At 31.7% G+C, this 14,219-nt stretch overlaps 1 protein-coding gene across 3 annotated transcripts in view; it reads right to left on the reverse strand.

The window, feature by feature from the left end:
- Tmc (Transmembrane channel-like) overlaps window positions 1-14,219 on the reverse strand; it is a 126,487-nt gene that overhangs the window by 20,421 nt on the left and 91,847 nt on the right. For all 3 annotated transcript variants that reach the window (XM_072540901.1, XM_072540902.1, XM_072540903.1), the window contains 3 exons: window positions 13,463-13,695; window positions 10,070-10,261; window positions 6,258-6,506 (listed from right to left, as the gene is read on the reverse strand). In XM_072540901.1, the coding sequence (XP_072397002.1) occupies window positions 6,258-6,506; window positions 10,070-10,261; window positions 13,463-13,695 (674 nt within the window). The remainder of the gene's footprint in view (window positions 1-6,257; window positions 6,507-10,069; window positions 10,262-13,462; window positions 13,696-14,219) is intronic.

Here is a 14,219-nt window from a genome sequence, read left to right on the forward strand (position 1 = left end):
TTCTAGATTTGGCGTAGTAATTACTGCTTTAAAATTTTTAAACCAAAAGTAGTAGCGTGTGATGCTTTATTTTAAAATGGTTTTAATTCCCTATCCCAATCTTTGTATTTCCTTAACCCTCCGGAAGTCGCGGCTGATCTGAGAGATACATTGAAAACATTTTTATAAATATTTAGAAAGAAGTGCATCGTATAATTCTACGGCACTGTCCAGCTTCACATTTATGTCTTAGGAGTAGGGAAACACACAATATTGTCGGGTTTCAGGTAATTTCTAGCGGTTGAGAAGTGAACCAGTGAACGTTTGTCGTAACCGAACAACAGTTGTATCCGTATTGTTAGATCTAACCTATATTTTTTCGTGTTTATTTCGTTGTGTGATCTATATATTCAGAATGTCAAAAACGGTATATAAGTTGGATGATCCAAAGGATGTTGAAGAGCTTCAGAGTATGTTTCTCGATTCTGACGATGGAAATGAAAGAAATAAGTTTGAAGACGAGAGTGGCGTGGAGAAAATCGATTATGTTGAAGAGCGATCAGAAAACTCGGACAGCGAACAAGACATTTCTAGCGAAGAGAACGTATATGAAAAGGAAGAGGAGAGCGAAGAGGGCTTATATGAAAACGGGGAGTATTTTTTCGAAAAGACAAAGTAACAAAGTGAGGAAAAAAGCCAGTTTAAGGAAATAAAATTAGGCGACATAAACAAAATATTCTGTGTTAATTACCTCTAGTAAGGAATACTGCAAAAAATGCAAAAACTGAATATGAATTCTAGAGCCGTTTCGTACCAGAAGAACTTTTAGATTTAATTTTACATTGTACAAATAAATATATAGACTTTATTTCAAGTAGATATTCCAGAGAAAGAGATGCTAAACAAACCGACAAAGACAAAATAGAACTAAAATCATTTTTAGGCCTTCTGTATTTAGCTGGCTTACACCGCAGTAATCGACTGAATTTGGAAGAACAGATGGTAGTGGAATTGAATTATTTAGACTTACTATGTCAATGCGAAGATTTAAATTTATTCACAACTGTATAAGATTCGATTACAAACGACTCGACCAGATCGACTAAAGATTGATAAGTTGTCGGCTGTTAGACAAATCTTTTCACTATTTGTAGAAAATTGCAAAAAAGCTTACTCTATGGGACAAAACGTAACTATAGACGAGATGTTGATAAGTTTTCGGGGCAGATGCGGATTTAGGTAATATATCCCATCAAAACCTAACAAATATGGGATTAAATATTTTTCTATGGTTGATTCTAAGCTATTTTACATAGGTAATATGGCAATTTATGCAGGACTGCAGCCTGAAGGTCCATTTCGTGTCAGCAATAAACCAGTAGACGTAGTCAAGAGATTAGCTGAACCTATCTATAATTCAGGACGAAATATCACTGCTGATAATTGGTTCACCGATCTAACTCTCGTCAGCGATTTGAAAAAGAACAGACTATCATATGTAGGGACTGTCAGAAGAAACAAACGTCAACTACCACCTGAATTAGTGTGTACGGCAAACAGACCAATCCAATCTAACTTTTTTGCTTTTAGTGTAGATTGTACTCTTGTATCGCATGTGCCGAAGAATTGAAAAAACGTAATTTTAGTATATAGTATGGATTTCGATGACGCAGTCAGATACGCACAAGCCAGATGCCTTGAACGTTGCTGGGATCAACGCACAGTCCATTCACATGCTAAATCAGAATTCAAAAATACGACGTAGACTTTTGATTCGAAACCTTTCAAGTCAGCTATTGTCAGAGCAAATAAAACGGCGATCGGATATTACTACAGGTATTCACAGACCATTGCAGCTTCAGCTTCAGAAACATATAGAGGAAAGTTCAACCAGTGGGGCAGATCCAGATGTTGCTAAAACGAGCAATAAAAGAAAAAGGTGTTCATCTTGCAAATACGACGCGTTTGTCGCATAGCAAATTGAAGTTCCACATGATTGAAGTAATTTCATAAAAAGTGTATGGAGGACTCCTCCCCTTCAAGTAGAGATGGAACAAAAAGATTTTTCAAATTTTAGTAGCGTACTATCAGGAAAATTAGTACATCGTAAAAGGAATGATGATGGGAAAGCTGTACCGTGGATGCAAATAAAGTGGTTAAAATACACTCAACAACATGAGTTCCAATGCTTTTACAAAAAAGTTTTGCAGATGATGAAGCTTTTAAAAAAATTGATTTAAGGAGGGGTTCTACTAGAAATTGAAAAAACGAAATGAAAATTGAGCAACCAGAACGGATTAATTCAGAACCTTTGCCTCTAGCAGACATTAAAGTAAAATATTTGTTCAATTTACACATTACATTAGTGAATACAACAGGCCATTTTATCAAAATTTTCAAAAATCAAATGACATCGATGCTGACACTATTTCAGTTCCAGACACCAACGACGAAGATAAGGTTTAATTTAATTTCTTCTGTATTTTGTATTTTAAAACATAAAGAATTTTCTTCTAAATCATAATACTTTACTGCTCTGTTGCAGGGCCAATGTCCCTATCCGGCAAAATCTGCACAAGGCCAATGTCCATGTTTCTCTAGGTATAAAGAAAAATAATAAAATAGTATTCAGTGTAATGAAGCTTGGCATTATGTTAATACATATTTAAAAAAATACCACAATATTTTATAAATTGATTAGATATTTGAATAAACAACATACTCCAAACCTGTTAACCCAATTTTCTCCAAACAGTAAAAATGGACATTGGCCCTTTTTCTATTAAGGTACAGATTTAACGTATCTCTAAAATTTGTGGTTTATTCACATTAACCTTTATTAAATAGAGTAGATAATCTAAATTACTTGTTATTTTGTCTAAATACTTGTAAAATAAGTTATTTGTCTTATTAATCCGGATATACAATCCAAATAAAATAGATAGATAAGTTTTATTCGAACAAATTACTAATTTGTTTATTTTTTTAATACCATGGAACATGTATATTAATATATCAGATAATAGTTCGATAGCTAGTTAATAGCTTTAGATACAAAAATTTTTATTTTTTAATTATTAATGCACAAAAATTCTTTATTGCTGTATTGGCGATGTCAACGAACTATAGGGGGCGCTTTGACAGATGATCAGCTGATCACGCACGTAGGAAAACAAAACAGAGCTACCATAATCTTTGTAGGTGAATCATTGTTGTGTCTAAAAATTATCCGTATTTATTATCTTCCATTTATTTTTTTGTTAACGCAATGGCAAATAAAGAAATTGAAGTTAGTCTGCTCGATATTTTGAAATATATAGGAGACACAAAAGACCTTTAAAAGAAGGCGAGGCCTTGTTAAAGGCTGGCCACGTTGTGTTGTGTGGCAAATATAATAACAAATTAGTCGGTTTGTGTCTGCAAACGACTAATTTAAATAGTGCCCCACATGAAATCACTGTGGATGTATTAAGAGACGGCTTAGAAGCTGCATTGTTTAATCAGTTTATATCAGTATCCGATGATATAAAACAATTAATGTTATTAAGTGCTTGTGAACAAGCAACTATAAACTTTTATAACAAATTTGTAAGTATTAAACAGTGTGAAGCTGGGAGTATTTGCAAAAATACAAGGCAACAGAATATTGAAACTAAAATGTGGATGCAATATCGGCAGATAAGAATCACAGGTACTTCTGCATATAATTTATATACATATTATTGCGGCAAGAATACATCCTGGGAAACAAAATTATTAAAAATAATGTTTCCTAAATTAGCTGGAAATCATGCTACCAGGTATGGTAAAAATTGTGAAAAAGTTGCTAAGGAATATTTAAAGCAAAAATATAATTTCATTTTACATGAAACAGGGTTAATAATTAATTCTAATAGCCCTCATGTGGCATTTAGTCCAGATGGATTTATTAAAGAAAATGGAGAGGTGCACTTGATAGAGATAAAGTGTCCTTTACAAGCCAAAACTAGTGGAATTCATGAGTTTATAAACACTTTAAATTTTCTGTATGTGGATGAAGAAAAAAAAAATATGCTTGAAAACTAAACATGCCTATTATGGGCAAATACAATTAGGACTTGCACTGTGTAATTTGAAAACAGCAAAATTATGCATATATTCAAAGCAAGAGGACAATTGTCTCATTTTTGAAGTTTCAAGGGATGATAATTTCATATTTAATTTAATTAATACATTAAATATAATTTATTTTGATTTATATTTACCATTATTGTTAAAAAATAAAGATGACTTGCTAATTAATAAATAGAAATAATAAATTGTTGAGTTTTTATCTTATCCATTATTTCCTACCCATAACATAAAGAGTACTAGAAGAAGATTACAAAGAAAAAAACAGGGAAGTAAAAAACGAGCTAGATTTGACAAAAGGTTGCACATAGAGCAAAAAATGACACACATACTACACGCAATAACAAAAAGACTGAAAAGAACTACAAAAATAAAAGAGAAAGAAGGAGATACTTACAAGACAAAAAAAAGTAGCAGATAGATGGACTCAATTTTGTGCAGAATTGTATGATGAAGACATGGAACTCAATATAGTTCAGCCGAAAACTCTTGTATAGATCATACAAACACTTCAAGAATCATTTTGGAAAAGGTAACGAAAAAAATGGAGATATTTTTATTAATTTTATAGACTTTGAAAAAACGTTTGATTCGATTAACCGAAACATAATGTGGAATATACTGAAACACTACGGAATATCAGACAAATATATTATTACAATAAGGCTCCTTTACGACCAATGTACTGCAAGAGTTGAGTACAAAGGTGAACTATCCGAACAACTAAAGACAGGGATGTGTTCTGTCAACTATGCTGTTCATAGTAGATTGGATAATTTAACACTCAAGACACGACTCGAGCAATGATTGGTGAGGCTAGTAACCTTACTATCAAACCTTTTGCTTTTACTATTGAACCACTGATGTGCCCTTTTTCTCCAATATGGAGCTATATAATATATTATATCCTAAATACATATAAATAAAAGACTTGGTTTTTTTATATTATTATTATTAGCAATAATATTACGATTTGTTTACTGATCAAATAATAAGTAATTTATTTCTAACTTAAACTAACTAACTTTTTCTAATCTGAAATCTTACTTAGCAGTATTTCGTTAGTTACTATTATGACATTTATTATATTTACATATTGTAAATGTCCTAATAGTAACTAAATTATACAATATTATAATTAATATTTACATATTACTACTGATCACTTCTGTATAATAGGAGAACTTAACTTTAATATGGACATTGGTAAAACAAATATTATTACATTTAAGACTAGTTACATTAATTATAACAAATTAAGAGTACTATTAAGAAACTAAAATTGTAACACTTTAAAATAAAATAAAAGAATGTACTTATGTAAAAAAAAATAAGACCGAATGAAATAAACTTTTGTCTTTAATTTTAAACATTCTATATCTGGAAAATGTGGTAAAATTATTTCTATACTCTTTATTATCGCTTCGAATATATCTACTGTAACGCCCATGCAAGTAAGAATTTTTTTTTCACTTGTAAAAATAATTGACCCACAATAGTAAACTTAGGGAATAATTGGAAGATATCAGCGAGTCAATGCTATGGAAATGAGGTTCCTGAGGAAAATAGCAAACAGAAAGAGGACAGACAAAATACGAAACGAAACAATCAGACAAAACCTAAAACTAGAACCAATAAACGAAAAAATAGTAGAGGGGCAACTAAGATGGTTCGGACACGTGTGTAGAATGTCGAATGAAAGATTAACAAAACGAGTGTTTGAAACGAGAATGCAAGGGAAAAACAAACGAGGAAGACCAAGAGTTAGGTGGGTAGACGAAATCAGAAAAGAAGTTGAGAAGAAAGGATTGACATGGGAAAGTGCACGAAATCTAACACAAGACCGGATAGCATGGAGACAACAGTGCAAATCTTAACCCCACCAGCCTTACACCTAACGGTAGAAAGGCTTAGGACTAAGTAAGTAAGTAAGTAAGTATCAGCTTGTGTTTCTTTGTCACATTTAAGCTCTACTTCCATATTAATATTTAGTTCTTCCATATTACTTTAACTTTTAACTAAATACAAAATGTTTTGTTATCCTACGTGCACTAGTTCAAATTTTTACCGCACCGCGCCGCCTCTTTCGTTTGACATCGCCAATAGAGAATTAACAATTCTTAAAATGGGTGTAATACTGAATGTACCTACGGCTCTACACAACTTACCTGCCCAGTTGCAATCTTAATTGTTTCCGTGGATGATACTGTTCAAAAATGCCTAGCACTTCAAAAAATATAGGAAAAATAAAGGTCAAAGCAGATATTACAACGGGTATTTCGTTCTTTCTCCAAAAGGAACTCTCTGCCTCTGGCTCTGTAGACCTTTTTACCACCAATACTACAATGTACATCGATAGTGCAAGTAAAGCAATAACAATTACATTTACCATGACTCGTATAGATACTACCCTCCATCTAAAAAAAATCATTGTAATATTCATGTCAGTTAAGCAGAATTTTGATTATAGAGGTAAAAAATTGAGTGTGTGTGCGTGTGTGTGTGTGTGTTTGTGTGTGTATGTAATCGCATTAGACAGAAGTCTATTTGCCACATAGTATTACAAGTTCGCATCATAATTCACAGTTTGCTTTTAGTACAAAGTTAAGTCAGAAATCGTGAGTTTTCTATCAAAAGAAAACACAAAGTTGATCTATCGGCTGATTAAGAAAATTTAAGGTGAATTATTAAATACGTGAAAGCGGTTCTTTCCTTATCATACTAACGACATCATGATTTAGATCAGCCAATAACTTACACCGATTAATCACTTAATCCTAGCAGAAATGCTGAAAGAAGGCAGAGAAGAAGCCATCACATATATAAAAATACTATTTAATATAAATGTCTATTCGAAGGCAACATACCCGAACAATGGAATACTGCTAAAACAATACTAATACCCAAAAAGGGAGACATCACAGACCTGAAAAATTATTGAAAAATTTTACTTAACTGATATCTTTACTGATATCAACCAGTAGAACAAGCCGGATTTAGAAAAGGGTACAGCACCTGTGACCATCTATAAACTTTAAAAATCCTAATAGAAAAGACAAACGAATACAATCTTACATTATGTCTGGCTTTTATAGATTATGAAAAAGCTTTTGATAGCGTAGACGTGTGAAAATGGGATGGGCATCATTCGAAAGACTATCATACGTACTTAAAAATAAAAATATACCTCAAACACTGCGAACCAAAGTGTTTATTTCTGTATCCTACCTGTACTTACATATGGAGCTCAAACCTGGACATTCACTAAAATAAACATGGAGGAGATCAGAAAACCTCAGAGAGCTATGTAACGACAGATGCTGGGTATCTCACTCAAAGACCATAAAACCAATGAAGACATTCGTAATAGAACAAAAGTAAAAGATGCTGTCGAACAGGCAGCTAAACTGAAATGGAAATAGACTGGACATAACGAACGTCTTAAGGATGGCCGATGGAATAACGAAATCGAGAATTGGCAGCCATAGGAAGCCGAAAGACCACGAGGAAGACCGCAAATGCGCTGAAGCGACGATATTAAAAGAAGTGCAAGACCAATGTGGAAACGTCTTACAAACAACAGAGATGAATGGCGAGAATTAGGAGAGGCCTATATTCGGCAATCCGAATAGAGAGAAGGGCTTAAAAAAAGGTGAGTCTATAGTTTTAATTTTTTTTAATCGGTATCATCTAATATAGTTTTAATCGTGCAACAATAGAAATATAGTCAGCTAACTGGATATGAAAGATAAGGAATACTTTTGATAAGGTGGTTATGTACGTAATTTAAGTTAGTTTGAAAGACGTTGAATTTGGCGGTATGAATTATTCCTATATCTTGTTGGATTGTAGCGGCATTTTGCTATGCTATAATCGCACCTTACCACGGTCAGTACGCCCCAAAAAGCATTATGGGTTCACATAGGTAGTTGTAATTAAGTATCTTTGCAATTCTTCTTCTTTTTCTCCTTCTTTCTCTTCTTTTTATGTAGAAATGACTCTGTCTGTTTTTCAATGCGCTTCCAGTAAGTTGTCGTCTCATAATTTTTATAGTCTTCCTACTGATCCTCTTCCTACTGGGGAACCGTCTGTTACCGTCTTTACTACTCTATTTGTTGTCATTAGGCTTATATGATCCTTCCATTCTACTCTTTTATTTCTTACCTAGTCCTTGACGTTCTCCACCTTGTATCTACGTCGTATATCTATAGTTCTAGCTCTGTCCCATAGCGTTTTATGATTAAGTTTTGTGTTTTCAGCTCTGCTGTGTCTGATATTGTTTTTTCTGTCCTCTTTCTGTTTTTGCCACATATGTCATTGGTCTAATGACTGTTTTGTAAATTCTGTCTTTCATTTCTTTCCCGATATTCCTGCTGGCAACCTGCAGCTCTGTTTGCTCTATTCTCTTGATCTTCCACTTCTGTTTCGAGCTTTCCGTAGCTTCATAATGTGATGCCTAGATATTTAAACTCCATCACTTGTTCTATTATCTGACCTTCCAGCTCCAATTTACATCTTAGTAAATTTGCTGTTATAACCATGAATTTTGTCTTTTTTTGGGGGAAATTAACATGTTAAATTTTCTGACGGTTATATTAAATTTGTGCAGCATACGTTGTAAATTATCTTCACTTTGAGAGAGTAGTATTGCGTTGTCTGCATAGCAGATTACTTTAAGTTGTTTTTCGCCCATTTGATATCCTATTTAAATTCTCACTGTTTTTATTATTTCTTTCATAATCAGGTTGAACAATAGAGGACTTCGGGTATCTCATTTTCTTAACCCATTGCCAGCTTCAAAAGAGTCAGGTCTTCAATTTTTTCTTTTATTTCGTTGGTTTGGTAGATATTTTCGATCGTTTTGATTATTCCTAGAGGTTTTTTTCTTGCGTACAATAAATGAATAACGTCCTTTAATTTGACCTCGTCAAATGCCTTCTTAATACCCACGAAACGTAGATATGTCGGTTTGCTGTACTCTAGTAATTTCTCTTACACTTGTTTCATCATACATATAGCGTTGGTACATGATCTGATAATTTTATTCAGTTTATTTGTAATTGTACTACATAAAATAATGTGCTTTAAATTGATCAATCAAACATTATTTACTACTAATTCGGCTTTGAAATTGTTTCGACGAAGGATTCTTTAGTCCAAGTCTTCATATTCAGCCAGTTCAAATACAACCAGCTAGCCAGTACAACCTCTGGCTCGCTACTTATGTTGTAGAAAAGAGACAACTCACAACACCTGGGTAGTTACATAGTGTCCTATTAGGAGACCTACGATAATGCGCAGATCATTAATATTTATCTTTAGTAAATCTTTGGATACCTGCGTCTTACTATAAAAATGAAAGGTTTTGGGCTTATAAATGTTTATTTTGTTTCTATCCTGGCTAATAGGTCCGCTTTTTAGTTCCCTTCAACAACAGTATGTTCAGACATTAGAAGCAAACTTATTATTTAAAGTGTTTATTATTTGAACGGAATTGCATTCGAGAAAGCCGTTAAATAGTATCATCTTCTATAGAACAATATTTTTGGGTATTTTAGCTCTAAACGTTACCCTTGGCTAGTACGTGTTGGTCAGTTGGTTTAGATATGGAGGGAGGAAAGAGGTTTAGATATGAAGAGTTTAGATATGAAGACGGGAATACTTTGGGTTCGGACATGGTGTCCCGGTAATAAGAGTAAAATGTCACCCCGATTTGCTATTCCTGAAGTAGATCTATCTCCTGTCATGATCGCAGAAAAGAAGAGAAGTGTCCACCCGCTATCCCTATGTATGGTGTAAAGAAATATAATAGTACAAATGGTTTGCATTCAACAGACAAAGTGAATCGACAAAGTGCGAAATAAGTAAGTGAAGGATATGCGCCGTGTTTTGTAGAGCAAAGTTTTTCCACATTTTTCACAAAATTAAACGATACTATTAATTTTATTTGTACAAATACCCGATATCTATGTAAACTTACGTTTCCGTTACCTTCTTCTTTTCAGCCTCTTCCAATAAGGCTTCTTTAAAGCCCATTACAATAGCGGCTACTCTATTATGTGCAGTTTCAGCGTTAGCGATCATATAATCCCATGCTGTGAAAACCTTCCATGTGAATACACATTCGTCATCTTTTTCTGATAATTTCGACACACGGGAATTTTCAGCCATTCTGCAATTTTAAAGAATTATAAATAACTAATTTTGTTAAAATTGAGGAAAGTATAAATGTTAACACAAAAATTGCTACAATTTTATAACATGTACCGTTTTATTCAATCAACGCATGTACTTAAAATATGATCAAGTTCTCAAGTGTATCTATTCAAGTTCATAATAAGCTTGTATTTTTCTTATTTTCGCGAGTGTTTATGTATTAATCTACATTTTTGAATTTTTACGAAGGATTTATTAACATTTATAAAAAATACTTTCTCAAATGTATTTTGATCAAGTTCAAAATAAGCTTGCATTTTTTTTTATTTTCTTAAGTGTTTATTATTTTTCTGCAGTTTTAAATCTTTACGAAGAATTTATTAACATCTTGGACAAACAATTGTACAAAAATTTGATACATACAACTAAACTGGAATTATAAATACATAAAGTTCTTGTGACCACCTACACAATATACAGGGTGGTCCTTAAGTAATTGTACAAAAAGAAACAGTAGATTCTACACTTTAAAATATTACGATTTAAGCTAAATTACTTTAATAAAATGTTGATATTAAGAAAGATACAGGGTGTTAAAGTGCAAATTAAAAATTTTATTTTTGGCTATAACTTTCATGTTTGTAAACATTTATGCATAAAAATTTACAACTGGGTACTTTTAAATATGAGAAATTATAATTTGATGCACACTTTGATGTAGCGGATAGAGGGCGCCACATATGGCACATATGTGGCATACATTTGCACTTAACTTTTTTGCTCTTTGAGTGAACTGTATTTGTGATACAAAATATTATAGATACATTATTTCAACAAAAAAAAGGTACACCTGTTAATAACTTTTAAACTCAATAGTTTTCGAGATAATCGCATTTTACAAATCAGCTGCATATTTCTGAGTTAAGGCAATTACCCCAGGCAACGAAGGAAAAATAGACAAAAACATTAATAAATCTAAATTTTGGTATAAAATACCAATAACTAAAGTTAATAGTTAACGAAATATTAAATAAAATAAATATATCAGCAGGATAATTAATAATAGGATATGACAAAAAACAGAATAATAGGATTTTACATCAAACATTTTATATTTTATGTTAAATTAAAGTCGTAATCAAAACATTTTGTTTACAAACCAAATTAAGAAATAGTTAAACTAAATTACTAAACTTTTTGTTGAAGTAAGTGTTCGATATGTCTACCATTTTCATTAATTCATTTGTCAATATATTCCATAAAAATCATCTCATATTAAATAGCATCATTGGTTCTAAAGAAACTGTTGCAGTATTTATTTCTTCCCATATTTGGTTGCAAATGTTTATGGCATTCTTATAGACACGTTGTTTTAATACGCCCCATACACCAAAATCAAGCGGATTAAATTCTGGGCTACGTGGTGGCTATAATGTATAATGGACGAATCTATATCCAAATCTTATAGTATATTATGTCGCAAAGGTTAAATAATGTATTAAACAGTGATGTATCTCATTCATTGGTTACTTATATACACTCATATAAGCTTACGAGTAACTATAATTACATATCGAACAAATGGACTATTATGATAATGATGATAATATTATGAACTAACGAACTAATATTATGCTGAACTAAATTGCCTGTTTGTTTACTATATTTATAACAATATCGGTTATTAGGCCAACGATGATGTTTTTGTAAAAATGCTGAGTCTTTAAGGTAAGATTTGTAGCAAAAGTATTATGAAACAAGACACGTGTGTTATTTCATACCTGTGCTTTAGTTTCCATTTGTCATAATAAAAATGGGTAAACAACAATTTACGTAATGAATAATAAGTATTATTTTGTTTTTTTTTATAAATTAAATAATTATATCAATATTTCACCACATTGCCAAGGAATATGACTGCCACGTCCAATCCAACGTTCAGAAAAGGTATATTTAACTATGTTCTCAACGCCTTCTCTCTAGAATGTGGTGGTGTACCATCTTACATAAACCATATATTTTGGTTTTTCAGCATTTTACAATAGGGAAAAAGTAATACAACGCCAGTAGGTATAGAAATTTAAGAAGCGATAGAAAAGGGAAATTGTATACATGATGACGGCCAGCGTCTGAATACGGACACGGCACCTAAAGAAGAAGATGAAGAATATTTTCTCCAATAAGACATTTAGCAGCCATAACAAAAATTTTGTAATGTTACATTATCATCTTTGAGTTGTTTTAATAAGAATAAACTATGAATTATGCTTATCTACAGGTATTGAGTGCTTTACCGCACAAATATCACAACTAAGAATTATGAGGCAGCTGACTTATAAAATGCGATTATCTCGAAAACGGTTAAATTTTGAGGTTACTAACAAGTATACCTTTTCTTTGTAAAAATAATGTATGTTTAATATTTTTTAACACAAATAGAGGTAACTTTAAGAGCAAAAAAGTTAAGCGCAAATCCATGCCACACCTGTGGCATATGTGGCGCCATCTATCAGTAACATTAATTTATGTATAAAATTATAATTTATCCTACTTAAAAGCGTCCAATTATAAATTTTTGTCCAAAAATATTTACAAACGTAAAAGTTATAGCAAAAAATAGAATTTTAAATTTCCACTTTAACACCCTGTATCTTTCTTAATATCAACATTTTATTAAAGCAAGTTGGCTTAAATCGTAATATTTTAAAGTGCAAAATCTATGGTTTCTGTTTGTACAATTACTTTAGGACCACCCTGTATAAATCTTATTTAAAGGAATCAACAAATACTATGTTCCTTTTTGTTTAACTTTTGAGATTCTAAAAAGCCTTGGTTAGTATAAAAGAGTGGGACAATGAAAAAGCATTATATACGCAGATAACGCAATATAAATAGCATATAATGCTAACAAATAAGGGAATATGATAGAAGACCTAGGTACATTAAAATCGCAACAAAGTGGACTGAAAATGAATAAAAGAAAACCAAGCTCATCTCAAACGACTATGTCAATCAAAAATAAAAAGACAACGAACAACGAACAAAAGACAACGAACAACCTTAAATGTATCTTTCTGGTTCATAATAATAACTAAACAATCTAATATTTAGAAAGATAAAGTATCGAAAATATCTAATAACCATAAAAAAGTGCCTTGGAACAATTATTTTTATTCAAAGCACAAACAATATCGAACTTAATACAACTAATACATACTTTCTCAATGTAGCAAAGAAACTATAACCATAAACTGCCAATCCCGTAACAAAATATGCTATAGGCATTTTGTATCCACCCGAGGAACTGTTTGAATACCAGCCATAAAACAGTGGAGTATATTTCAAAATCCCGTCGAATTTCCATAGGGTCATAAAATCTGTTGCGTTATATTTTTCCTCCTCCAATACAATTTTTCTATCCTTTGCTTTAAGTGGATCAGCTATTAATAGCTAAAAACAAAAAAATCAATGTAATATTCATATTTTCCTTGGCTTTATTGCGTTTTTTTATCGTTTTGTATTTACTTATTTTGTAAAAAAAGACAATAAATAATGTATTAGCATATTTAAACTGCAAACGTCAAAACACTTAAATTATAAAATTAATTGTAGCTGAATCAAAATATAGGCATTCTCCAAATCCAGATCTGCGATTATATAGAAACACTTTAGATAATGTAGATTATATAAAGTTTTTAGAAATGTTTTTTGATAAAAAATAACTTAACTTAATGCAAACTTTAGTAACAACAATTGCCGATCAGACTTTAAAAGTCATATTTACATTTACAAATCGCTTATAAGATAAAAACTTAATTATGGATCAATAGTTTAGTCTTCTGCAAAGAAATTTATCATGTCTAAACTCGAAATTATATAAAATGCAACATTAAGAATATCTACAGGCGTTTTCGCATTAGCCCGATTGAAAGTCTACAATGTTTAATCGGTGAACCAACTTTAAAATTTAGAAA

The sequence above is a fragment of the Diabrotica undecimpunctata genome, chromosome 8 (genome assembly GCF_040954645.1).
Source record: "Diabrotica undecimpunctata isolate CICGRU chromosome 8, icDiaUnde3, whole genome shotgun sequence".
NCBI lineage: Eukaryota > Metazoa > Arthropoda > Insecta > Coleoptera > Chrysomelidae > Diabrotica > Diabrotica undecimpunctata.